The following is a 26187-nucleotide window of genomic DNA, read 5'->3' as shown; positions in this document are numbered from 1 at the left end:
TATGTCGTCAGCATATAGAAGACATGAAGACTGTCGAATATCTGACGAAATGTCATACATACATAGTAAAAAAAGAAGAGGGACAAGAATGGATCCTTGATGAACTCCTCCAGTGACCTCATAGCTAACAGAGCTCTGTCCATTAATACCAACGAAGAACGCTGTGTTGTTTAAGTAATTAGATACCAGGGCAGTTATGGAAGAAGGTATGTTCATTTGCATGACCTTTGTGATGAGGATCTCATGGCAAAATACATCGAACGATCTACCTAAGTCAAAGAAAAAACGTCTAATTGGCCCTTACTATGTACCACAGTGGAATCATGGACAATAAATGTGACAAAGTTCGTTTTTTTTGAGCGCCGTAATACAAAGCGTGCTCTTGATCTTTTAAAGTGTTCTTAGAACTAATAAAAATCAAATAATGCAATACAGATTCAAACTCTTGTGACGCAGCGCAGATGATAGATATAGGGCCGTAGTTAGTGCCTGCACTTCTAGCACTCGATATGTGTGGGGGCACCACCCGGGCTACATTCTAAGCGCTAGAAAACGTACTAAGCTTTAGAGATCTGTTGAAGATGCTTGTGAGAACACGGACATGTATGTTTACATACGCCTTTAGCAGTGTGGGAGATGTACCATCAGCGACACAAGAAATGGAAAGTTGAGGTGCATTCAAACAAGCTATTCATTGAGGGATAGCGTAGACACCGTACCAGACTGACAAGGAAGGTTACTTTACGTTGTAGCATTATTTACACCAAATACAGAACAAATATTCTACAAAGGCATAAGCAGTGTTCCTATAAAAGATCGCCATTTTCCGCAGCCAGACCTACATCTGCAGCACTCTTTTTATACGAGTCACAGAGAACAGCGCACGTAGCTCCAGATATATGTATATATATGTATATATATATGTATATATATATATATATATATATATATATCTGGAGCTACGTGCGCTGTTCTCTGTGGCTCGTATAAAAAGAGTGCTGCAGATGTCACAGAGAACAGCGCACGTAGCTCCAGATATATATATATATATATATATATATATATCTGGAGCTACGTGCGCTGTTCTCTGTGACTCGTATAAAAAGAGTGCTGCAGATGTAGGTCTGGCTGCGGAAAATGGCGATCTTTTATAGAACACTGCTTATGCCTTTGTAGAATATTTGTTCTGTATTTGGTGTAAATAATGCTACAACGTAAAGTAAGAGCTACATCTGCAGCACTCTTTTTATACGAGTCACAGAGAACAGCGCACGTAGCTCCAGATATATATGTATATATATATATATATAACCTTATTCTAGAAAAAATAGGGTTAAGAGGGCCGGAGGGTGGATCCTTAGTCCAAGACTTGAGTACCCACCGCCGTAGTCGAGGAGACTCAAATGAGTCGCCAGGTCAGTCCGGGCGAGCATGGCTGTACAAGGCTCCCTAAAATAATTTTTTGCTAATTGGGACGTATTGAACATTGGGGCTGTGATTTATTCTCTCGTGTCACATGGGGCAAGGATGGCCACCCCCCAAACCAGGCGCATTGATTGGCATATCTGGTTGGCCAGATGGCATGCCACCGCCCCACATGTGCGCAGGTGTTTGTCTGGATTTATCTGTATCCTCCACTGTTTATTGCGGGTTTGGCGCGGCGAGTGCTTGGCGTAAATGACGTTGATGTTCTAAGACATCCCACGCTAGTACTGATGATCGGTGATGAGAACATGAATGCAATATTTAAAGCAATAATAATTATAATAATTATAATCTTACAAATATGATAAAATTAATGGACAACTACTTCCCCCAATCGATGAAATAGAGAACCACAAAGAAAGTACTAGATGGCAGCAAAGTCAAAATGTCGCGTTTTGCTCTGTGGCTCATTTTGCCCCGCCTTACCCTAATTCATGAAGCGACTGTATATCCTGCTCTACGATTTTTGCAAGAACCCATACCACTCGGTCATTCATAAGGTCGTGAACATCACCACCTCTAAATATCACGCAAGCACGAGCTACTTTCAGTTAATCAAGGGAAAATGCAGTGATTAGCATACTGTTGAAGATATCAGCAAGAGGGTTAGCAATGACTTGAGCTACTTCCTTAACAGGCCTAACGGCAGTACTGTCGACTCCAGGTACACTATAATTGCAAACGGAAACATCACGTCAACTATTTCGCGTTTGCTACAAGAAGTGGAAAAAACTGCGTGAATAAATTGGTTTGCCTAATTCGGAGACAATAAATTCCCATGTTGGCTGCCTAAGAGCGAGGCATTCATAATGAGATATTGCAAGTTAACAAGCAGAACTTACCTGCCGTGAAGTAACCTGCTAGCAGTTCCTGAGCAGACACTCGGGAACTAATGCTTCTGTGCAGCAACCGCAGCAGGAGCATTAGTTAGCAAGGAAGGAAAGAGTGGAGAAGGAAAGGCAGGGAGGTTAACCAGTTCAGCACAACCGGTTTGCTACCCTACACATGGGAGCGGGATGAGGGGGAATGAAAGATGGGGAGGAGAGAGAGAGAGAGAGCACATAACGTACACAGCACACACATCGTCAGTCACAGTCCGTCACTCTTGCGTGGTACGTGACATCACTGTCATAGCCGCTTGTCCAAGCCCGTTTCCTTTAAAAACCTAAGCAGTCCCTTCGTCGCATTCATCTGCGATGTCTTCTGTCGATGACACGTGAGAATGGTTTCAATTGACAGTGGTCGATTGTCCAGGTGTGCTGGAACGGACGCCAGGGACTGTCTCGGAACATTATATTCAGGACAGTCCCATAGAATATGTTCTAGCGTCTCCTCGCAAAGACAGGCATTGCAAAAAGCGTTGTCGACCATTCCAATGAGGAATGAATAAGATTTCGTGAATGCCACCCCTAGCCATAAGCGATAAAGATTAGTTAGAAATAGCAGTAGCATTACCAACCACATCAGGTTCTTGCAGAGCGCTTGAGCGCAAATGTTTGTGGAGCTCTGATTGTAAACACCGCAAGGGAACCAAGATTGCCGTATTTGAAGAGATAAGCAACTCCAAAGAATATCGCGCACACTATGACAATGTGACGATCTCCCTAGTAAACTCATTTTTGCCACCAATCCTGTGTTTAGTAAATGAAAGACGGGCTTCCTTGGTGATTTCCTTAGTAAGGAGTCATGTTGTAGCACTTTCTTGCTCGCATAATTTATTACAACACCCACTCGCTTGATTTCTAACTCGTCATTCGTGAAGGGTCTGTGTTATAGCAGTGCTTCTTTTTTCTAGCATGAATTGTCCGCGACGCGCTCGCCCGCGTTCCAACGCCTCCTCTTCAGAAGTTCTTGCAGACGTAATTATCTCAGTTCTTGCGTTTTTCGCGCGTAGTTTGCCCGCGCAAGCTCTCACCTGCATTCTATATGCGCCTGCCTAAGGGCTGCGTTTTGTATACGTTTCCTCGCCGCATTCTGACGTATCCATTCCTCGTCAATGAGCAGTTTCATACTCACACTCGGCATACTCACACTATTTTCATATTCAATTTAACACAAGCATGGAACACACCCAGAAACTGCTTTAATGCGAAAGAATTAAATGCACATGAGGCGTAAAATCCGGAGTTAGCATTACCACACGATGGTCCAAAAAGGCTACGAACCCTCGACCTCTGGTGGGAGTCGAACCCTCGACCTGAGGTGTTAATTTAGGCACTCGAACCCACAACCTCTGGTGGGAGTCCAACCCACGACCTTAGGTGTTAATTTAGGCATAGTTAACTAGACCAAGTTAATTAAGACACTCGAACCCACAACCTCTGGTGGGAGTCGAACCCTCGACCTTAGGTGTTAATTTAGGCACAGTTAACTGGACCAAGTTAATTAAGGTACTGGAACCCACAACCTCTGGTGGGAGTCGAACCCACGACCTTAGGTGTTAATTTAGGCACAGTTAACTAGACCAAGTTAATTAAGGCACTCGAAACCACAACCTCTGGTGGGAGTGGAACCCGCGACCTTAGGTGTTAATTTAGGCACAGTTAACTAGACCAAGTTAAGGCACTCGAACCCACAACCTCTGGTGGGAGTCGAACCCACGACCTTAGGTGTTAATTTAGGCACAGTTAACTAGACCAAGGTAATTAAGGCACTCAAACCCACAACCTCTGATGGGAGTTGAACCCACGACCTTAGGTGTTAATTTAGGCACAGTTAACTGGACCAATTTGGCACTGGAACCCACAACCTCTGTTGGGAGTGGAACCCACGACCTTAGGTGTTAATTTAGGCACACTTAACTAGACCAACTTAATTAGAGCACTCCAACCCACAACCTCTGGTGGGAGTGGAACCCGCGACCTTAGGTGTTAATTTAGGCACAGTTAACTAGACCAAGTTAATCGAGGCACTCGAACCCACAACCTCTGGTGGGAATGGAACCCACGACCTTAGGTGTTAATTTAGGCACAGTTAACTAGACCAAGTTAAGGCACTCGAACCCACAACCTCTGGTGGGAGTGGAACCCACGACCTTAGGTGTTATTTTAGGCACAGTTAACTAGACCAAGTTTATTAAGGCACTCGAACCCACAACCTCTGGTGGGAGTCGAACCCACGACCTTAGGTGTTAATTTAGGCACAGTTAACTAGACCAAGTTAATTAAGGCACTCGAACCCACAACCTCTTGTGGGAGTTGAACCCACGACCTTAGGTGTTAATTTAGGCACAGTTAACTAGACCAAGTTAATTAAGGCTCTCGAACCCACAATCTCTGGTAGGAGTGGAACCCACGACCTTAGGTGTTAAGTTAAGCACAGTTAACGAAACCAAGTTAATTAAGGCACTCGAACCCACAACCTCTGGTGGGAGTGGAACCCACGACCTTAGGTGTTAATTTAAACACAGTTAACTAGATCAAGTTAATTAAGGCACTCGAACCCACAACCTCTGGTGGGAGTCGTACCCACGACCTTAGGTATTAATTTAGGCACAGTTAACCAGACCAAGGTAATTAAGGCACTCGAAGCCAGAACCTCTGGTGGGAGTCGAACCCACGACCTTAGGTGTTAATTTAGGCACCGATAACCAGACCAAGGTAATTAAGGCACTCGAACCCACAAGCTCTGGTGGGAGTCGAACCCACGACCTTAGGTGTTAATTTAGGCACAGTTAACTCCAAGTTAATTAAGGCACTCGAACCTACAACCTCTGATGGGAGTGGAACCCACGACCTTAGGTGTTAATTTAGGCACAGATAACCTGACCAAGGTAATTAAGGCACTCGAACCCAGAACCTCTGGTGGGAGTCGAACCCACGACCTTAGGTGTTAATTTAGGAACCGATAACCAGACGAAGGTAATTAAGGCACTCGAACCCAGAACCTCTGGTGGGAGTCGAACCCACGACCTTAGGTGTTAATTTAGGCACAGTTAACTAGACCAAGTTAATTAGGGCACTCGAACCCACAACTCTGGTGGGAGTCGAACCCACGACCTTAGGTGTTAATTTAGGCACAGTTAATTGGACCAACTTAATTAGAGCCCTCCAACCCACAACCTCTGGTGGGAGTGGAACCCGCGACCTTAGGTGTTAATTTAGGCACAGTTAACTAGACCAAGTTAATCAAGGCACTCGAACCCACAACCTCTGGTGGGAGTGGGACCCACGACCTTAGGTGTTAATTTAGGCACAGTTAACTAGACCAAGTTAAGGCACTCGAACCCACAACCTCTGGTGGGAGTGGAACCCACGACCTTAGGTGTTATTTTAGGGACAGTTAACTAGACCAAGTTAATTAAGGCACTCGAACCCACAACCTCTGGTGGGAGTCGAACCCACGACCTTAGGTGTTAATTTAGGCACAGTTAACTAGACCAAGTTAATTAAGGCACTCGAACCCACAACCTCTTGTGGGAGTTGAACCCACGACCTTAGGTGTTAATTTAGGCACAGTTAACTAGACCAAGTTAATTAAGGCTCTCGAACCCACAATCTCTGGTAGGAGTGGAACCGACGACCTTAGGTGTTAATTTAAGCACAGTTAACGAAACCAAGTTAATTAAGGCACTCGAACCCACAACCTCTGGTGGGAGTGGAACCCACGACCTTAGGTGTTAATTTAAACACTGTTAACTAGATCAAGGTAATTAAGGCACTCGAACCCACAACCTCTGGTGGGAGTCGAACCCACGACCTTAGGTGTTAATTTAGGCACAGTTAACCAGACGAAGGTAATTAAGGCACTCGAAGCCAGAACCTCTGGTGGGAGTCGAACCCACGACCTTAGGTGTTAATTTAGGCGCAGTTAACTAGGCCAAGTTAATTAAGGCACTCGAACCCACAACCTTAGGTGTTAATTTAGGCACAGTTAACTAGACCAAGTTAATTAAGGCACTCGAACCCACAACCTCTGGTGGGAGTCGAACCCACGACCTTAGGTGTTAATTTAGGCACAGTTAACGGGACCAAGTTAATTAAGGCACTCGAACCTACAACCTCTGATGGGAGTGGAACCCACGACCTTAGGTGTTAATTTAGGCACAGATAACCTGACCAAGGTAATTAAGGCACTCGAACCCAGAACCTCTGGTGGGAGTCGAACCCACGACCTTAGGTGTTAATTTAGGCACCGATAACCAGACCAAGGTAATTAAGGCACTCGAACCCAGAACCTCTGGTGGGAGTCGAACCCACGACCTTAGGTGCTAATTTAGGCACAGTTAACTAGACCAAGTTAATTAAGGCACTCGAACCCACAACTCTGGTGGGAGTCGAACCCACGACCTTAGGTGTTAATTTAGGCACAGTTAACTGGACCAAGTTAATTAAGGCACTTGAACCCACAACCTCTGGTGGGAGTGGAACCCACGACCTTAGGTGTTAATTTAGGCACAGTTAATTAGACCAAGTTAATTAAGGCACTCGTACCCACAACCTCTTGTGGGAGTTGAACCCACGACCTTAGGTGTTAATTTAGGCACAGTTAACTAGACCAAGTTAATTAAGGCCCTCGAACCCACAATCTCTGGTGGGAGTGGAACCCACGACCTTAGGTGTTAATTTAAGCACAGTTAACAAAACCAAGTTAATTAAGGCACTCGAGCCCACAACCTCTGGTGGGAGTGGAACCCACGACCTTAGGTGTTAATTTAAACACAGTTAACTGGATCAAGTTAATTAAGGCACTCGAACCCACAACCTCTGGTGGGAGTCGAACCCACGACCTTAGGTGTTAATTTAGGCACAGTTAACTTGACCAAGGTAATTAAGGTACTCAAACCCACAACCTCTGGTGGGAGTGGAACCCACGACCTTAAGTGTTAATTTAGGCACAGTTAACTAGACCAAGTTAATTAGGGCACTCGAACCCACAACCTCTGGTGGGAGTCGAACCCTCGACCTTTGGTGTCAATTAAGGCAAAGATTTATTTGTTTATTTATTTATTTATTTATTTATATGTTTGTTTGTACATACTGAAGCCCTATGGGGCTATTGCCCGATAGAGGCAATACGAAAAATACAAATAATAGAGTTGCAGAAGTTAGGTAACTATCTGAATTACGGCAAGAGGAGTTAATAGTGTAGTGCATAATTTCATTGACTCCGTGCGTCGGCGATCTGAAAGCGGTTGCAAGCCGAGTGATGAAATTGCTGTGAACGGTGAAAAATTCCTGTGCGGATTCCAGAAAGGAGAAACATACTCTAGTATAGGCCGGATTAGCGATTTATACAACCGTAGTTTAGTATCCCTGGGGGGTGTGGTCAATGTGCGGCGCAGATAGCCCAACTTTTTCAGTGTCTTTGCGGTTATAAAATTTATGTGTTTTGACCAAGACATACTGGGTGTGGAATCAAGACCCAGGTATTTATATTCACTAACGCTCTGAATTGAAGAATTATTAATTTTGTAAATAAAACGGAAGGCGTTGTTTTATTGGTGAAAGTCATAACGACGGTAGTACGGATGTTAATTTTCATTTGCCGGGTAGCGCACCAAGACCTAAAATTAGAAAATTATTTTTGAAGCTGTAAATGGTCATGAAAGCAGGAAATTTTGTGATATAGTACGCAGTCATCAGCATACAAACGTAGATTTGAGGTTATGTGACTGACTGATTGAATAAACTTTATTAAAACTAGCAAGAGGTGGTGGCGGGGCCTAGGCCTCCCTCGTGGGGACGTCGAGGTGTTGCCTCTTCACCGCCTCGCAGGCTTGCTGGGTCGCCGAGAGTTGGTCGTCGAGGTTGGAGCTACGCAGGGCAGCGTGCCATCTCGACGAGAGGGTCGTGGGGTTAGTGTCGGGATATTGTTGTATACAGTCCCAAAGCATGTGTGGAAGTGTGGCTGGCTGTGTCTTGCAGATATGGCACGTGGGATTGGGGTAAATGTCTGGGTACACTCTTAATCTGGTTCCATGTAAGTTCCAGTTAAAAAGGTGATCCACTATTTTTATCTGGATCCGAACTGTTAATAAGTGGAACGAGACATACAAGTGGATCTTTGTGGAACGTTCGTTCTGTTTTCTTTATGTTTATCGTTCTAATCTGGAACTCAGTAAACGGGGGGAGGTGGTGTTGTGTGATCCAGTTATCGTTCCACTTAGGTTCCAGTAAAATTTCTAGACAGTGCGCTTGTGTATTTTTGCTTGTGTCTTGTTCCACATAACTGGTGGGCTGCAGTGAAGTGTGCATTGCACCACATATAAATTTGGCGCTGTTTGGGCGGAGATGCGCTTGGCCCATACACGCATGGCATATAAAATGGCAGAAACTTACGGTGTATCTGTGAAGCTGTCTTACAGCAGTTGAAATTTATAAACTGCTAAGGAGGATTTTTAGTGATGTCATTTTACATGAAAGAAATCTCTGTCCAATAACGCCGTAGAAAGATTAAACGACGCAAGCAAAGGATATATCTTAGCGAAAAGCAGAACTTGCAGGAACCTCTTGTCAGGTTGTCTGCGGCGCTCAAACAGCCTTTGCGAACCTGGTCTTGCTGACACAAATTTCAGACGTGCAGTACACCAAAGCGTTGGTGTCGTTCGACCTCTCTTGTGCTTGTCTCAGTTTGCGCTTACGTTTCAATGACGAATGTTCACCACCTAGCTCGTCTCTCCATTTTACTTCAGTGCGTCTGAAATCATCATTAACTTGAATTCTATATATATATATATATATATATATGAACAAGAAGAAAGGGAACCGATGGGCCCGATTTTTATTAATCATATCATAAGAAGCCAACAAACAATGACACCAAGGACAACATAGGCGAAATTACTTGTACTTACTAATTGAATTAAATAAATAATAAATTAATGGACAATGAAAACGGATGAAAAACAACTGTCCGCAGGTGGGGAACGAACCCACGTCTTCGCATTACGCGTGCGATGCTCTCACCATTGAGCTACCGCGGAGCCGTTTTCCCATCCACTTTCTGGGGTATTTATGTTTTCCAACTAGCACTAAGCGTGGGAATGTTAGCCAGCGCCACCACTCACAAACCTATATATATATATATATATATATATATATATATATATATAAGGTCTGGCATCTTTCGCTGCCCACTCTGCTGTTTGGACGACGAAGCCCATAACTGCCTGGGCTCAATAATTTCTGGTCGACATCGCGCTTTTCTGGACACCTCGGTTACGAATTAATTGTTGAGGCTATCACGTGTTGTGCATTTGACTAACAGGTAGCACCATAGAAAGAAGTGCTTTGGTTCAACGTTCAGCCATTTGCGCGCTGTGGTCTGTACGTACACAGTTTTCAACGCTGAAGCAATAAGTCGATGACTACAGCCTTCATTTATAATGCTCCCTTGGGTCACGTTGCGGTATATTGCGCATGCTTATACGCATGCAAGTGTGGTTGCATTTTCCTGCTCGTGATAGCGCTTTTATTTCCACAAGCAAACAAAAATATCAGTTTGCAGGGAACGGTCGACTCTATACGATTCAGAAGTGGGGAACGAAATTAAACTTAGAGAACTTAAAATAGTTCGCAGTATCTGCAATAAACTCTGTGTAATAAAACTGATATCCTAATATTTTCTAAATTATGCACTTCAATAAAGGAAAAATTCGCAGTGTAAATATTTCTTCATGGTAACTGTAGCACACCGAATGACCCATTCGTCTCCTGCGGCTCCCTTGTTTGTGCGTTTAGGAGGAAAAAACTTTTGAAACGGGCCGGTGCATTACTTTCTAATAAACTGTGCCAAACCTTCCCCTGGCTATACGCGAGTAATTTGTCATGTGTATATCAAAGGGCGTCGCATTATATATTTTTGGTAATGACCAGGCTTGCTGTGGTCAAGGAAACGCAGCCAATGAAGAAGCATACATTTTGCGCTTATTGTAAGCAGCAACGCTGAAAATCTTTCTTCAGAAATTATGTAGGGTTATTGCGCGCGCTCACGGCCAGCAGCGCGAAACAACTTTATTAGAAATTCACCTGTTAAGTGGTCTGTCAATATCTTTATATTGTGCATTAACACCTGTATTACGTATATTGAATGTATTCAGTAGAATATATATATGTATATATATTAAGGTGTTAATGTCTAAACACTGCGCCCTGAGGGCGCGTGGCGCGTTGTCATTTTTCGACAAAAAAAAAAAAAGCGGCGACGGCCGCGCAGTCTTCACGCGCTGTTCTGCGGGCTGGCCCCAGGCCACATCGCCCGTCCAATCGCTACCTCCAGATGCGCATGCGCGACGTCTGACGAGCTCTGCTCGCCGGCTCGCCGACGCCACCTTATCGCCGGCGCGGTTTTCGTTCTGACACGCGGTGGCGGACACAATGCAGCGGCGCTTGCCGCGCCTGATGCGAACTGCTAGAAATGACGGTCGTTTGTTCATAGAGTAACATACAAGTAATCCGTATGTTACTCCATGGCTTGTTGTCGGCCAGTTTGGCGGGAACCGTTACGACGAAGCGGAGTGGTGGAGTTGCCAGGAGGCGCAAACAAAGGTCAGTGCTGCATATTTATGTGCTCGTTACGGTTGTTCAGTGAAACCAAAAATATCATTGTGTCGGGTAGGATACCGCTACGCTGCCCTATGTATTTTGTTGAATCCAGGCACGCCTGCCAAACTCGCTCCACGAAGACAATTACTGCTCAAAAAGTCCGATGGCTTAATTTGAGTACCATCCCGGCGGATTTCTTTCCAGCGCGCGTAATAGAGCAATCTAAATGACGGAATGATGGCAGTTTTTTCCGCCAAATTGCGAATCACGAGACAAAGGGCGAAAAGGCAAATCGAATTAATGTGGTTACTTCGTCATTTACGCTGTCTTAAGTTCTGCACGGACATTTTTTTCGTAGCGTGCAACTTCACTTTGTCTTAGCGCGTGAAACATTGTTTTGCCGAAACATAATCGGTAAACGGTAATTCGCGTCAATTTGCGTGCTTGTGGGCCGGAATCCGGTCCACATTTATGACTCCGACCACGTTGTTGGTTCGCGTGTTAGTTTCTCAGTAATCTGTATGCCCCCATACAGTATCTTGCTTAGTAAGATATTGACGGTCGCTTTAGCTGACGGCGGGTGTGGATCTTCGCACCATGCGACCACGTGTTTGCCGCTCGCGATATCCTCGCGCTCACACGCTTCGCAACTTCCAAGCAAATTTGGCAGAGCTTGCGTCCTTGGACTTATCGGTATTTTTAAAACTTGTGGGTTATTCCCGCTATTGTTTTATTCTGCTAGGTAGCATGGATCTACAGTGCTTGCGAAACCGGGATCTTCATCCCGGGAATCTTTGTCCTTGCCGCTTGCGCGCACGTAATGCACCAAGGAGAGCGCGCGAGTAAGATGCCATTCCGCATAACTGCTAATGATGGTTCAATGCGTTGGCGGCCGCACTGTCTAGGTTTGGCTGTGTACGTTAGGTAGTTTCTTGTGTCTTCCAATGCCGTAGGCCTTCTGAGATCTTATGTTCACGCCACCCTTAGCTTGCTCCCTGACGTAGAGAAATGGAAGGGACATTGGTTGTCTTAGCAGTAGCGTGAGTTCACGCTGCTGTCGCTTCATAATATAAACTCTTTTGGGGCAGCTTATATTAGTTAACAAAAATATTTCATTAGTGGAGGGAAGAAAGTGAGGAACGCATGCCTGGCCTGGTATTCAGAAATTGTGCCGCCATTTCGATGCCGTGGACGTCAGTTCTGGTAGCACGACAGAACAATTGCCTACAATGCGTACGTGCTGAATTAGTTCTTACATCATGATGTGCCCCCAAAATTGTGCCATTGCTGCCCGTCCTCAAACTTGATAATCTGCAAACACAGCTACGTTCTCTGTTCGACAATAACCTGTGCAGAAACCGAATATCGCTGCGGCCACTTGTATAGTTTGTGACAAATATTCCTGCTTTTGTATGAAAAATAAAAATGAAAACATTATTTCCAGTTTCTACGCGAACCCTTTGCGTCATGGCTGTGGTATGCACTGTGGACGCATGATATAGGCATGTAGTTAGATTTGTGAGAATCTTATGCAGCAGCCTAACCCACCAGCAGTTCTAGTTTGGCTCATGCCACCACGCAGGGTATATACCTAAAGGATAAGATTTGGACACACCTTTGTAACATAAATTTTGCTCCACAACACAAAATTTATCACATCCTGTGACTTGAACAGTAATGTTTATACGTGGTAGCAGCATTACAAAAACACATTCTGAATACATTCGTTATGTATTTTGTTATGTTAGATGTATGATAGCATATTCATAACCATTCCATATTGTGCACTCGATTCCCGCATAATCTGGAGAGGCCACTACGATGTGAGGTGTATACCGCCATTTATTTCAATGTTGACTCATGCTATTTCAGAAAGAATTCATGCGATCTGTGAGTGCAACGAGGAAAGTGCGGCTGCTTCGCATGAAAAAATGTCTGAGAAGCCCGCAGAAGGTGACCACGCTTCCAGCAACCCAATCCCTTGTCCTGATGCACTACTTGAACTGAAGGTGAGAATTTCATTTTTATTGCGATAGCAATTATATGGACACTTCAACCGGACTTCTGCCGTCGGCGTCACCGTCGGCGTCGCCGTCGCCGTCGCCGTCAGCGTGAGGTTCCCTATAGATAAAATCTTCGCCGCGTGCCAGTATGGCCGAGCGGAAGCGTGCGGGGACGCGCGCTATCACGGAGAGCGAACGCACTCAATCTCCCACGCGCAAGCAAGGAAGCGGGAAGCCAGCGCCGGAGGAGCGGGGGGGGGGGCGCACTTCCACTCTGCCATCAACTGCGCTCGTCGCTCGCTCGCACCGTCTCTTATCTCCACACGGCTCTGACCTTTATGCGCCGTGCATTCGCCGCTCAGTTTCCGTTGAAGCGATAGACCGCACGTACCTTCGCCGCTGCGGCGTATCCGCTTGCTGCCAGAGTTTTGACGGTCGTTGTCTGCAGTCATTCAGTGTGATCGATTCATGTTTGTTTGTGCGCGCTCACACCATGCTTGTTCATTCAGTTAGTAATAGTCGGGCCACATTTTCCAACGCACGCTACACATGCAATGCTGCCCGGATCGGCAGTGCAGCGCTACAGTTGTGTCCCTTCGCACGCGCTGCCCACGGGAAGCGCTTCTCATCAACACCACCGTTTCACACGCGCCTTCTCGTGGTCATCGAGTCTCTGTTCATGTCGGTCTACTTACGCCGCAGCACACCTGCTTACTTAATCAGCTCATGTTTACTACAATTCATATTGCTACCAAAGCCGCTCACCTTACTCCGTATGACATTGCTGTGTTGCTATCGCATTCATTGCTTCGCCCTTAGGGCGAAACTGTGACATTTTTCAAAGGCCTTGTTTAAACATTGCCTGACAACATGTTAGTTAGCTCTATGGTGAAAGTGCCAGCTGACGATATTACGCTATAAGCAACCACCTGCTACTTCTTGCATAGGTAAACCATTTTTCGGCAGGCAAAGTGTGATATCTTGTGCAACTACTAGATGTTAACAGGTATTGAGGGTTGTGCTGGCTGTCAGTCCAAGCATTTATGCCTATTGACCGCAGCTGTGGCAGACAAGGACTGTAAGGAATGCCTGTGCTGCTACTCAATTTGGAAGCTGCACTTTCGTAAAACAATTTGAGATTCTCGAATGAAAATGCCTTATTGGCTTACTGCCTTTACTTCCTGTGTTGTGGCCCGGCATCATTTCCTTAGGCTCTAGCTTCCAGACAGGAGTATTTTGTATTTATTTTGTTAACGAGCTGCTTGCGATCTCTTCAACTATGCTATCAATTTTCATTTATGTGCATACATTTTCTGCGATCAGGTGGGATGCATTTAGCCATTTTAGGTGTTAACGGCAGGCGTTTTTTCATGGATGTTACTATGTGTGGTTTGTCAGACGCACAAAAACGTAGCTCATTTTATAATCTATGCTTTGCTGATGTGTAGAGTTCTTTATTTATCTGCTTTACTTTTTTGCCTAGGCCATTGAGGACATGGTCAGCGATCCCGTTTGCATGGACCTTGGGCGAATGAAAATGTTTTTGGCCACAACTGCGAACGGCCCGCATGTCCAATGCACCAGATGATTTGCCGTTATACATTTTAAATCCTCACGTGGTAAGATCACTCATGTTTTTCAAATCGTGCGGGTCTGCTCTGTAAGGTTAAGAGTGTGTTGTTTTGTAAGCTGTGATTTAGGTTTAGTCAGCTGTGCTCTATCTGTAGCATTTGAGAAATGATAAAAAGTGAGTGGTCATTTACACAGACTGGCTCGCACTTTATAACCTTTATAACACTGGTGAAAAGCATTGCGATAACAATGAATGTTCAAAGATCTCATCTAAGTCAAGATGAATATAGAATCAACTTCGCTGCTTGAGTAGTTCTGTGAAGGTGATATTTTTCTCATCGTAATGTTCAGCAGAATTAAAGTATTTGAAGCTATCCTAGGGCCTGTTTTTTCTTTCAGTGGGCCATAAAGTGTCAGTGAATGTGGATTTCTTTCAGCTTGCCTTTGAAGCATAAATAAGGTTTAGAGACACAGTGTGGAGGCCAATCTAAGCAAAATGCAAGAGATTTTGGACCAGGGAAGTCTCATGGGACTTGAAGAATTTGTTCGACCCAAGGAGGCTGATGCTGCCGTTTTTACTACGCTAAGACGGCACTTTCTGATCTCTTGAATGGAAAGGGACTGATAAAAAAACTTTAGGGCTGTAGTTCCGTACACAAAATACCTAAAAAAAGTATGGAAGGGCGGATTTCAAATCAGACTTTTTAAATTGTGTTTTACCTGTAAGTTATGTTAAGCATCATAACAGCACTGGAAAGCACATAATGGAGTAAAGAGGACATTTATTTGTAGTGGGAAAGTGCATGAAGTATGCAGTGCGCAAAGATCAATATATTGTTTGGTTGGTAACTAACAATCCCTCAAGGCTGGAAAAGCCGATTGATGTTCAGGTCATTCAACCAGAAAAGCGTAATGCTTTTTCCAGAAATAAAGAAGTGATTCCATTCACACTAAGCAATCGTCGATGCGGCATGCTCATAGAATTTTTGTGCACACTGGCACCTTTTGCAGGGTTGAAAGAAAGAAAACCAAGAAATCATAGTGAAATAAATTATTAGTTTTATAAAAAGGGTATCATCATGAATACCACAATATAAAGCCATTGTGTAGTTAAAATTTTGCTGCTTCTCTTTTCTTTCAAGGCACAAGAAGTTGGCAACAGGTCTCCACCAGGCCCATGCATTTTGAAAGAGAATGGCAACTTCAAAATTTCCTGCAAGGAAAGCATTGTGGCGTTACCGCCTGCATCATCACCTGAGAAGGCGGTCATCCTCCTGTCGACTGTATATTTTATTTTAAACTTGTCATACCCATACGCTTTTGGACAGCTTTGGGGACTTGTGCAGCAGCATGTCAGCTGTAACATTGTGAAGTTGTGCCTTCTTTTACGATTTTTTATCACTAAGGCAAAGCGCTGGCTGTAGGTTTCAAGGCTGGCTTGTTGTTTTTTTTTTTCTTTAAGGTATCTCATTTGTATTTTCCAAGGCTGAGTATTTTTGGTTATTTAAAGGTTTCTCACTTGTTTTCCAGAGTCTCTTACCTTTATATTTCGCTGTTGTCTTGTTGACTTTTTAAAATGTGCAACGCGCTTCCAGGTGTATTTGGGGGCATAAAATTTTATAAGCATTTACACTAGCTTTCATGGTAGTGTTTGGGATGAGTTATCCCAAACTACACAATGTTGGGGCAAGTAACCTGCCTGAAGTGGGAGGCTTTTTCAGGGGCTTATCAAGTGTTTTGGTCACGATTAGCTTTGCATTATACTTACATCTGTGATCTGCCAACTGTATTATTTCTAGTGTTCATGTTTTTGTTGCGATTATTGCCACATGCTTCTGGCACGTTTTCGTGAGTAAATGTTTCATTGTTTATTTTGGCTTGCACTGTCTTTTCCCTTTATAATTTATCCACTACATTCTTCATTGGTCTTGTCTTAATTCAACTCTGTAAGCCCATTGTTTTATGCCTTTTTTGTATAATTCTCAGAGTACTGAATTCTTTTGGAACGGGGGTGCGTAAACTCAGTAAATGGCATATGGGTACTTGCGCGTTTGAATTACCTTATTTCCTGTGATAAGCCAGCATATTTTATAGCCTAGTTTAATGTTTCTTTTTTCCATAGCCGATGTGCAAGTTTATTTGAATGGGGTGCACTTATGTCTCAGGCCATTTCTATTACCCACTTTTTTAATATAGGGGCATACACGTGAATGTCACTTAATGCCTAGTCACTTTTCTTTTTGGTATTTGTTCCTTGTTGCCTAGTCATTTTCTAAGGACACGTCTTCAGTGTATGCAATGCTGTCACTAAATAAAGTTTGCTCATGTTCAAAAGCATTGTAATAATTTGTTTCATGGGTGTTTTAATTTAGGTACCTTGTTTCTTTTACATGCAGCTAACGGCCAGAACAGGATCCGGCAGGCGAAGCCGAAGTTTTCACTGTGATATTCCAGGGCCGCTATTTTGTAGCGATGCCTTTAAAGTAATAATGCCTTTTCGCGCTCATCGCGCTTTCTCAGTGGTCAAAGCGACGGTCCGCTCACGATATCAACGTTGATAACGCGAGCGGAACGTCGCTCAGGGGCGCGATCTTGTACGCGTTCCAAAATGGAACGGAGGCGGTCCCTTCCATCGAGCCGCACACGATTGGTCAATTTGAACTGTGACGATCAAATTGACCAATCGTGTGGGGCTCGATGGAACGGACCTCCTCCGTTCCATTTTGGAACGCGTACAAGATCGCACCCCAGATCACTGACAAAGCGCGATAAGCGCGAAAAGGCATTATTACTTTAAAGGCGTCGCTACAAAATACCAGCCCAGGTACCCCAAACCTACTTTTATGTAGAACTGTGCTCTAATAGGCAACTGTTGGGAACTGTCGGGTACCACACTGCTGCAAAATCTCTACTTTCCAATTGTTGGTATCACCGCTGGCCACATGCCAAGCCAGCTTGGCATATGACCTCAGTTTGTACTGACAGCAGTGTTGCCAGGTTTGTCTATATATAGCCAAATTGGGCTAGAGAAAAAAATTTTGGCGTCGACTTTGACGAGTTGGCTACGTGGCTATATTTGGGCTACTGAAAATCTGTGACTTGGCTTTGTTTGGGCTATAAGTGGCGCCCTAGTCAACGCTCCAGAGGTCGCTCTGATCGAGTAGAAACAAATCTCGATGGCTATGTTTCAGCTGGCTGAGTCGGCAGCGCGCCTGTGCGTGTGTGCGTGCGCGAAATGCCGTCCCCCCCCCTCCACCTCCATTCTCTGTGCCGTTGTCTGAGCCGCTGGCTTTGATCTTTGATGTACTTAAACTTACATCGTGCTTCACCGTGAGACACCTGATCCCCGGGTATCGGGATGAGCCTGGGAGTAGAGGGGTTTTCACTGTACACAGTAGTACTAGCATCGTTATGCTCAGAGAGCAATAAAATAGGGTCGGGCGATCGTGGCGCCGACATGAAAGAAGCACGGGTAGATGACACGCTCCAGTGTGTTCATGCCCATGGCTTCTTGGTCAACTATCGCGCCGGGCACAGCTTTCGACCTGCTTCACGTTTCTCCACGCTAAGCTTTACTGTCATTTTCCTTTCCCTGAGAGAGGAGTTTTTGTTTGTTCTTACATTAGAAGTTCATTTCCATAGGTTAGACTTAAGATCGAATCCTCCTCGAAGAGGAGAATCGAGCCATGGGGAAGTGGGTCAAGTATGCGAGAAAGTATAAAAAAGAATGGGAGCAAAACCCCGAGCCCAAAGTGGGTCTTGGTTCGTTTACTTATAGATGGTTTGCCCGCAAAGTGACAGATTCAGGTAGTTATTGTGCTAATATCGAAACATGTTTGCCACGACACCATCAGTGCGCCACGTCACGTGAACATAACCCAGTGTGTTAGCTTAGCAGAAGAGGTTTCGCGCTGCTGGCTCGAGGCGAAATGTAGGAACACCCGTGTACTTAGATTTATGTGCACGCTAAAGAACCCCAGGTTGTCTAAATTAATCCGGAGACCCCACTGCTTCATGCCTCCCAATTCTCCCAATCATATCGCAGGTTTTGGGACGTAAAACCCCAGTAATTATTAGCATATCAACATGGTTTGCTTTTCGACAGTAGGCGGTTTTCACAGGATTACCACTGTTATCAGTTTTTCGTTTACCTTTGCTCTTTGTGAGCCGTCACGGCTTTTGCCATTCCAGGCGAATTACGTTCGGGACGTGCTCGTCGCCGTAAACGACAGCGCGCTTCTTAAGGGCCGTTTATAGTCCGACGTAACGCGAGCGCGCGCACGCTACGTCACAGTTAGCGCACCGGCGTACCGGCGGCTTCCGACGCGCCCGGCGCTGAATTGGCTCCTGACCCATTCGCGAGTTGGTGCATTGTGGGTCGGCGCCGACTGCGCCGACCCACAATGCATTTCGCGCGAAGAAATAAAGGCGCCCACGCCGCTTCGCCGATGGTTTAAAGCGGCGCGTGGGCTTGGGATCGTTCTGCGCATGTTCCGAAGATAACAGCTGACGGCGCGCGCGTCGGAGTATAGAGGAGATGGCGTTTCGGCTGGCGCAGCGCAACCGGCGTAGCGGGGCTGGCCGCGAACGACGCTGGCCCGCGCGCCGATAACGTCGGACACACTGGAGTGCCGTTTTGCGCATCAACCGTTTAAAGCTTCACTTACAGCGATTGAGACAGCGTGTGGCATATCTATTGTCTCTGACTTCTTTTTAACGCATCTTTTTGGCGTGCTATAGACCTAAGATGGCGGCCAGGTTGATGTAAATGAAAACTATACGCAGTGTGTCCCAGGTAACCCGGGCCAAGCTAAGTAACGACAAAGCAAGATAGGACGATGAGACAAACAACGCGATGTATCATAGCACGATACACTGGTTTTGGCTCATAAAAAAGAAGCCGTGGGCACGTCACCGTCGCAGACCACTGGACAGCTGAGGTTTTTCACGCCGTAGGCAGGGGGGATCGGTCACGTGAGAGCTCAATGATGCTGAACATTATTTTGCGTTCACGTGAGCTAAAAAACAGAGTTAGTAGTTACTATTACTGTATATAACTAAAAATAATAACTCAGTTCTATTTGTCATAAAATAAAAGCACTATGATTTCGCCCTCTGCAGCGATTCGCTGGAACTTGAGAGCTTTCGAGGCCAACCAAAAAGTGTTCTGTGTGCAAGCGTGACGTCGACTGTCATGGCGGCAAGGATATTTGGTTACAACGGGTTTTGCAAGAAAGGATTCCCGTAATTGAATGTGAAAAATTTATATACAAATAAAACTGCAAATCAGAATGGCTACATTTGGCTACGAAATATTTTGCTCTCTTTTTGTGTTTGGCTACATTTGGGCTACAATTTCTCTAACTTTGGGCTACGCCGCCTCGTCTGACCTGGCAACACTGGTCTGAAAGGGGAAAGCAAAAATATTGCACAAGTGGGAACCCATAGACCGCTTCCTAACTGCTTATTAGGACATTGCTTTATATAAAATGAAGGTCTGAAAGTACCTGGAACGGTCCACCGGATATAGCCATCTCTATTTTATGTGGATCGACGTTCCAGTAACTGAAACAAGCCTTTTATTTGGAACAGGGTTCCATATACTATTATGTGGAACGACGATCCACATAATTAATAAGTAAAAATATGTGGTGCACTGTTCCATCTACTTTTTAAAGTATGTGGAACGTGGTTCCAAATATATAACTGGTAGTTTTTTGCATAAAAGTTCCAGCTACTAAGTGGATCTTATGTGGATCCAGATTAAGACTGTAGATCTTGTTGTAACGGTGTAACGAGGGGTAAGTGTTGGTTTGTAGCAGGCGGAAAGTTGTAGCCTGCGCTCTGGATAGCTTGCTGCGCGGGCCGGGGAAAGTCCTACGCTCTAAGTAGAAGGATTTCACTACATCATTGTAGCTTGTCAGGCAATCCCTACCGGTGGGGCCCGCCTCCCCGTCTTCGGCCGGTAGGGAGTGGGTAACCTCGTTGAGGTTGGGGAGGTGCTGGGTGGATGGTGCCTACATTAGCTGGGAACCAGACGAGTGTAACCTGATGGTCGGTTGAGCGGGGTGCTTGTTCAAGATGCGCAAGGCTTGGTGGGAGATACGGCCGTTGATGTAGTTGATAACAGCAGAGCGGGAATTAGAGACGATGGTACGACATGTTGGGTCTAGTGTGGCTAGCGCGATGGCCACTTCTTCAGCTTCCTCAGCGTGTGGGGTTACTAGGCTAATAGCATGATGCAGAGAGCCTTCACGTGTGGTGACGGCTGCAAAGCCGGTACCGTGGGGATATTCGGCGGCGTTGCCGAAACTCACACCCTCGTTGCGACCAAGGGCTTTGGTGAGAGCCGTGGCACGTGCTGTGCGGCGTGCACTGTTGTATTCGGGGTGCAGGTTATGTGACGAGGCAAATCATTTTTAAAGATGAAGTAAAGCAACGGACCCAGCACGGAACCTTGTGGCATTCCTGAGGGCACTTTTGCCACCCTGCCATTAGCTCTGTTAAAGGGCACAAATTGAGATCGATCGGAAAGAAAACCAGAAATCCAGCTGAGAAGGCGGGGATTATTAAGGATGGCGTCACGTTTATGCATCAATTTCGAATGAATTACTGTATCAAATGCCTTTGAAAAGTCAATGAAGAGTGCGTCAGTTTGGTTTTCCGCGTCGAGCTTAATACAAATGTCATGTGTAAATTCACTGAACCCGCGTCTGAAGGCGTGCTGGACATTAGTTAGTAAATTATGCGACTCAAGGTATTCTATAATGTGTTTGTAAATAATGTGCTCTAACACTTTACACGAATGATAAGTTAAAGAAATTGGTCTATAATTAGATCTAGTTGGTTTGTCACCGGTCTTCAATAAACGAAGAATCTGAGCCATTTTCCAGGATGAGGTTACTGTAGAGGATGCTAGGGACTTGCGAAATATTGTTACGCCAACAAAAGGTGTTTATTGGTAAGCTAAGTAGAGTTATTCGCGATGGCCTTGATTAGCTGAGTGCTGATTGAGATTCAGCTAGCTAGTCGCACGTCGTCTTCTTCCTTCACCCCTCTTGGATGTCCCACATCCTGCTGAGGCGTAAATCCAGAACGCACGTAAGAGTGTCACAGTATGACAGTAAGGTAATGACAGGTCCATACTGAGTACCGTACCAAAAATAAGTTCGGAATGCCATCAGGCCCAGAAGACTTCTGAATATCTAGTTTCAGTATTAAATTCAAAACACCTTCTTCGGTAATGTTAATGTCATTGATGTATACGGGACTACGAGCAATGGTGTCTGGTTGGATGACGTTGTCGTTACGAGTAAAAATGGACGGGAAGTACTCATTAAATGCATTTGATATATGAAATGGATTATTGATAATCACCATAGGAGTAGCCGCCGTATCACGTGACAAAACAGACGACCAAAATTTACGAGGATTAGTTTTTAGTATAGGTCCTGCAGCTGCACACGAAAGAAGAAATGCTTAGCGCAGTTAATTTTCAGTCCAAGATCCTCTTTGGCTTTATTGAAACTCATCGTGGCTGCCTGATTGTTTGAGCGCCTCTTATACCTTAGTCAATTTACACGCCATGTCAGATGTAATTTATCTCGCGTCGTCCAGGGACTTTTCATATTTTTTTCTTTGTTTTGAAAGAAATAACACACTGAATACTTGTTTTAACCAAGCATTCGAAATAAATTACTAATGCGTTAACATCGCAAGTACAACTTAGTGCAACAAATTCTTCAAACTGCCAGGCAGAATATTATTGAAACATAATCAGCGCGATTAAAATCAGAAAATGTAGCGAAAACTAAATTCTGCTTAGTAACCAAGAAATTTAAGGAGACAAGAATGGCCTAGTGATCAGAAATTTCCTCAATGACGTCACTTCTGTAGCCCTTAGCAACAATGTTAGAACTAACGAAAACGAAATGGAGCAGAGCGCCGCATATGGTATGTGTATTGTTAATCTCGACAAGGTCGAATAAAAGGGAAAATGCAATTAGTTCTCTATTTATGAAGGTCTCTTTCAAAGTAGTCAACTAGGCCAATGAGTGCCGGGGGCATTAAAATCACCCATGCAGATGGGTCACCCGTATTTAGCTGCTGCTCGTTAATATAGCGACTAAAAGTTAGAACGTAGTCTACAAAGGAACTTGGTGGACGGTACACGACGCCTATCATGACATGTGCTTTGTCTAGATAAATTTTGTTTACACTAGACTGATTCTACATCACACGGTGGTATCTTGAAAACTTGAAATCCAACTGAAAAAGAAACGCAACGCCGCCGTCTTTAGAGTTACGCGGATCTGAGCGAACCGCAACGTAGCCAGGAGGAGTGAATTCGGAGTCTAGTATATCATCATGCAGCCATGTCTCTGTGATACCAACCACGTGAAGCGAGCGTCCAGAAATTAAACTTGTTATCTAGTTCTGCTACTGGCATTGAGGTTCAATATTAAAAGGTTACAAATGGAATTACGAGGCAGTCAATCAGAAGAAGTGCAACGTGGTGACTCGGAAGGTTTAGCTGCAGGCGACGAATCGGGCGGTGGTGACCAAGATGATCTGTTATAATGAAGTATTTCGGGTCTCTCATAAGGGCATGGGACACACCACCCCAACTGGAGCGCACTTTGTTGATAAAAGCATTATCATAGCGTAGCTTGACTACAAAGCCCTCTTCGGAAACTTTGCTGAGGCATCGCAATTTTTTTTCCGGACTGCATGAACGCTGGCGGAAAAACCTCAGCGATGTAATATTGCTACCCTTTAAGCTTCGAGACGTTTTTCATTGCCGTAGATTTTTCCCGAAAATCCAGCAACTTAAGAATAACTGGGCGTGGACGCTCTCTGCGCTTTCCGCCGATCCTGTGGCAACGCTCAATGTGTGGGGGCACAATTTGCAGTGTACCAGAAAATATCTGTGCAACCCTATCTAGCAAAGTATTCTCATTTTCATCCGGCTTTTCGTCCAAGCCGTGTATAATGGTGTTGCTGGACGAGATCGGTTATCAAGGCCGTCATTCTTGGCAACCAACTGAGCCACATTTCCGGTTAGTGTTACAGCGGAGAAGATCGGAAACATTAGCATCAACCTTCTGGCCTGTTGTGGGCTATTCATGTACTGCTACACGGGCTTCTGGTGCATGAAAACGCGAGTTCACAGAAGCTTGGAATAACTTAATTTCGGCAAGGTCTTCCGCCATCAGTTTGGTCGTGCAAGAATCTCAGTAAGCATGGTGACAATGTGAGCATTTTCAGTCCAACATGCCGCAGTATCCGAATGTTGAGTGGCCCTGACCAACCCAGTGTACCCCAGCGCATATGCAAGGCCAGTCAGAATTGCTCTCTACAACTATCTATTCAAACATATATATATATATATATATATATATATCATAAGAAGCCAACAAACATTGACACCAAGAACAACATAAGGGAAATTACTTGCACACACTAATTGAAATAAAGAAATCATAATATAGTGGAAATGAAAACGGATGAAAAAACAACTCTCCCCTCGGTTCCCTTTCTTCTCGTTCACTACATAACGAGGGCTCGAATCCGGCAACATTGATGCCTTCAGGGAGCATATGTGGGTTTATTGACCAGTTGCCATCACCCAAACAGATCACGTGCTCGTGACGCCTGCGGCAGAAGGGATGTTCCACATCCGCCCCTAGGCTTGTGAGTGGTGGCGCCGACTAACACTCCCAGAGTTAGTTCTAGTTGTAAAACATAAATACCCCAGAAAGCGGAAGGGAAAACGGTTCCGCGGTAGCTCAATGGTGAGAGCATCGCACGCGTAATGCGAAGACGTGGGTTCGTTCCCCACCTGCGGACAGTTGTTTTTTCATCCATTTTCATTTTCATTAATTTATCATTTCTTTCATTCAATTATTAAGTACAAGTAATTTTCCCCTATCTTGTCCTTGGTGTTATTGTTTGTTGGCTCATTATGATATCCTTATTAAAAATCGGGCCCCTCGGTTCCCTTTCTTCTCGTTCACTACATAACGAGGGCTCCAATCTGGCAACAATGATGCCTTCAGGGAGCATATGTGGGTTTATTGACCAGTTGCCATCACCCAAACAGATCACGTGCTCGTGACGCCTGCGGCAGAAAGGATGTTCCACATCCGCCCCTAGGCTTGTGAGTGGTGGCGCTGGCTAACACTCCCAGAGTTCTAGTTGTAAAACATAAATACCCCAGAAAGCGGATGGGAAAACGGTTCCACGGTAGATCAATGGTGAGAGCGTCGCACGCGTAATGCGGAGACGTGGGTTCGTTCCCCACCTGCGCACAGCTGTTATTTCATCCGTTTTCATTTCCATTAATTCATGATTTATTTCATTCAATTAGTGTGTGCAAGTAATTTCCCCTATGTTGTGCTTGATGGAAATGTTTGTTGGCTTCCTATGATATGATTAATAAAAATCGGGCCCCTCGGTTCCCTTTCTTCTCGTTCATATATGGATATATGAGTGTGTGTGTGTTGGATCATTTTATTTACTTTTGTTTTGTTTTGCTTTCAGATGAGTCTGTACATCGATTTGGTAAGTACCCTTGCGCACTTGTCAATGTAGAAATTACAATGCCATCGGCTCTAAAAGTGCTAAGTGCTAAGTGGGACTGAATGTTCAATAGAAAATATGCTTGCTAGATATTAAAAGTAACGATTGGAATTCGCATATAGTGATTATTCGTTGCTTAAAAACAATTCAGTGTTCCCTCTCACATTTCTCCCCACTGCATGCCTGTTTATTGCATTTAAAGAAAAAACTGAAGGGGTTTTGGAAACGGAAGATTGGTCGTGTTTCGCAAAGTTGTCAGACTAACTTGTAACACGGGGGGTCACGTGAGGTTAACTCCACCGTCACCGGCTTGGGAGCAGCTAGCGTAGATGTTTCGCGCCTTCGGTAGATGGCGCGTAACCATCGGTTTCGTAGATGTTTCTTCTTCTTTTGCGAACAAGAAATGTGCTTAATAAGCGTACCTAATCTTCAGGAATCGAAGACTATTGCTCACGCAGGAAGGTCGAGATTGATTGCGTTTAGCGAAGTGTTCCGCTTTACGATTACCGGTGGTCGCTACAATGTGGTTTCCAGCGAAAATAATTTTAATAGTTACTTGGGCAGTGAAAAAGAGAAGTTGTAGCCTTAAAAAATCACATTGACTTCTTCGAAACACTTCCTTGACAGCGATCACCACCAAAGCCTATAACTCGTTCTTGTCAAATAGCACGACTGAAACTTAGACTGATAAAAATACAGCCAGTGGCAGCGGTCGAGAGAAGCCCAACTTCATCTTGCAGCTTTACTTGATATTTTATCGTAGTAACGCTACTTCTACCACCAAATGTCCGTTGACCATTATCACAACCGCCACCTGACGGCACTTACAGCTCCTGTCGCCCTGTCCACTTCGACTCGAAAGTGTAGCGAAGAGTGCTTCAAACATAGCCGCCAATTGCCAGTAAATGCATAGTTTGTCACAAATTATGCTGCTCCTCGCCATGATGTGTCTTAGATTTACGGCGCGCCTTGGGTTCCGAAGCGCAGGCACGGTTGACTCATTCGGCGGTTCAGCGGCGGGCGCAGCAATCAGTGCTCTGGGTCGTGCTCTAAAGCTTTCA

The 26187-nt window shown here is 44.9% G+C and overlaps 1 protein-coding gene across 1 annotated transcript in view; it reads left to right on the top strand.

The window, feature by feature from the left end:
- The window catches only part of LOC125942620 (uncharacterized), a 66438-nt gene extending 41260 nt beyond the window's left edge, over positions 1–25178 (top strand). The window contains exon 6 of the mRNA XM_049660827.1: positions 25088–25178. Within this exon, the coding sequence (XP_049516784.1) occupies positions 25088–25138 (51 nt within the window). The 3' untranslated portion in view covers positions 25139–25178. The remainder of the gene's footprint in view (positions 1–25087) is intronic.
- Positions 25179–26187: the final 1009 nt, after the last annotated feature.

The sequence above is a fragment of the Dermacentor silvarum genome, chromosome 1, assembly GCF_013339745.2.
Source record: "Dermacentor silvarum isolate Dsil-2018 chromosome 1, BIME_Dsil_1.4, whole genome shotgun sequence".
In the NCBI taxonomy this organism is placed as follows: Eukaryota; Metazoa; Arthropoda; class Arachnida; order Ixodida; family Ixodidae; genus Dermacentor; species Dermacentor silvarum.
This window is presented reverse-complemented; position numbering and strand designations above follow the sequence as displayed.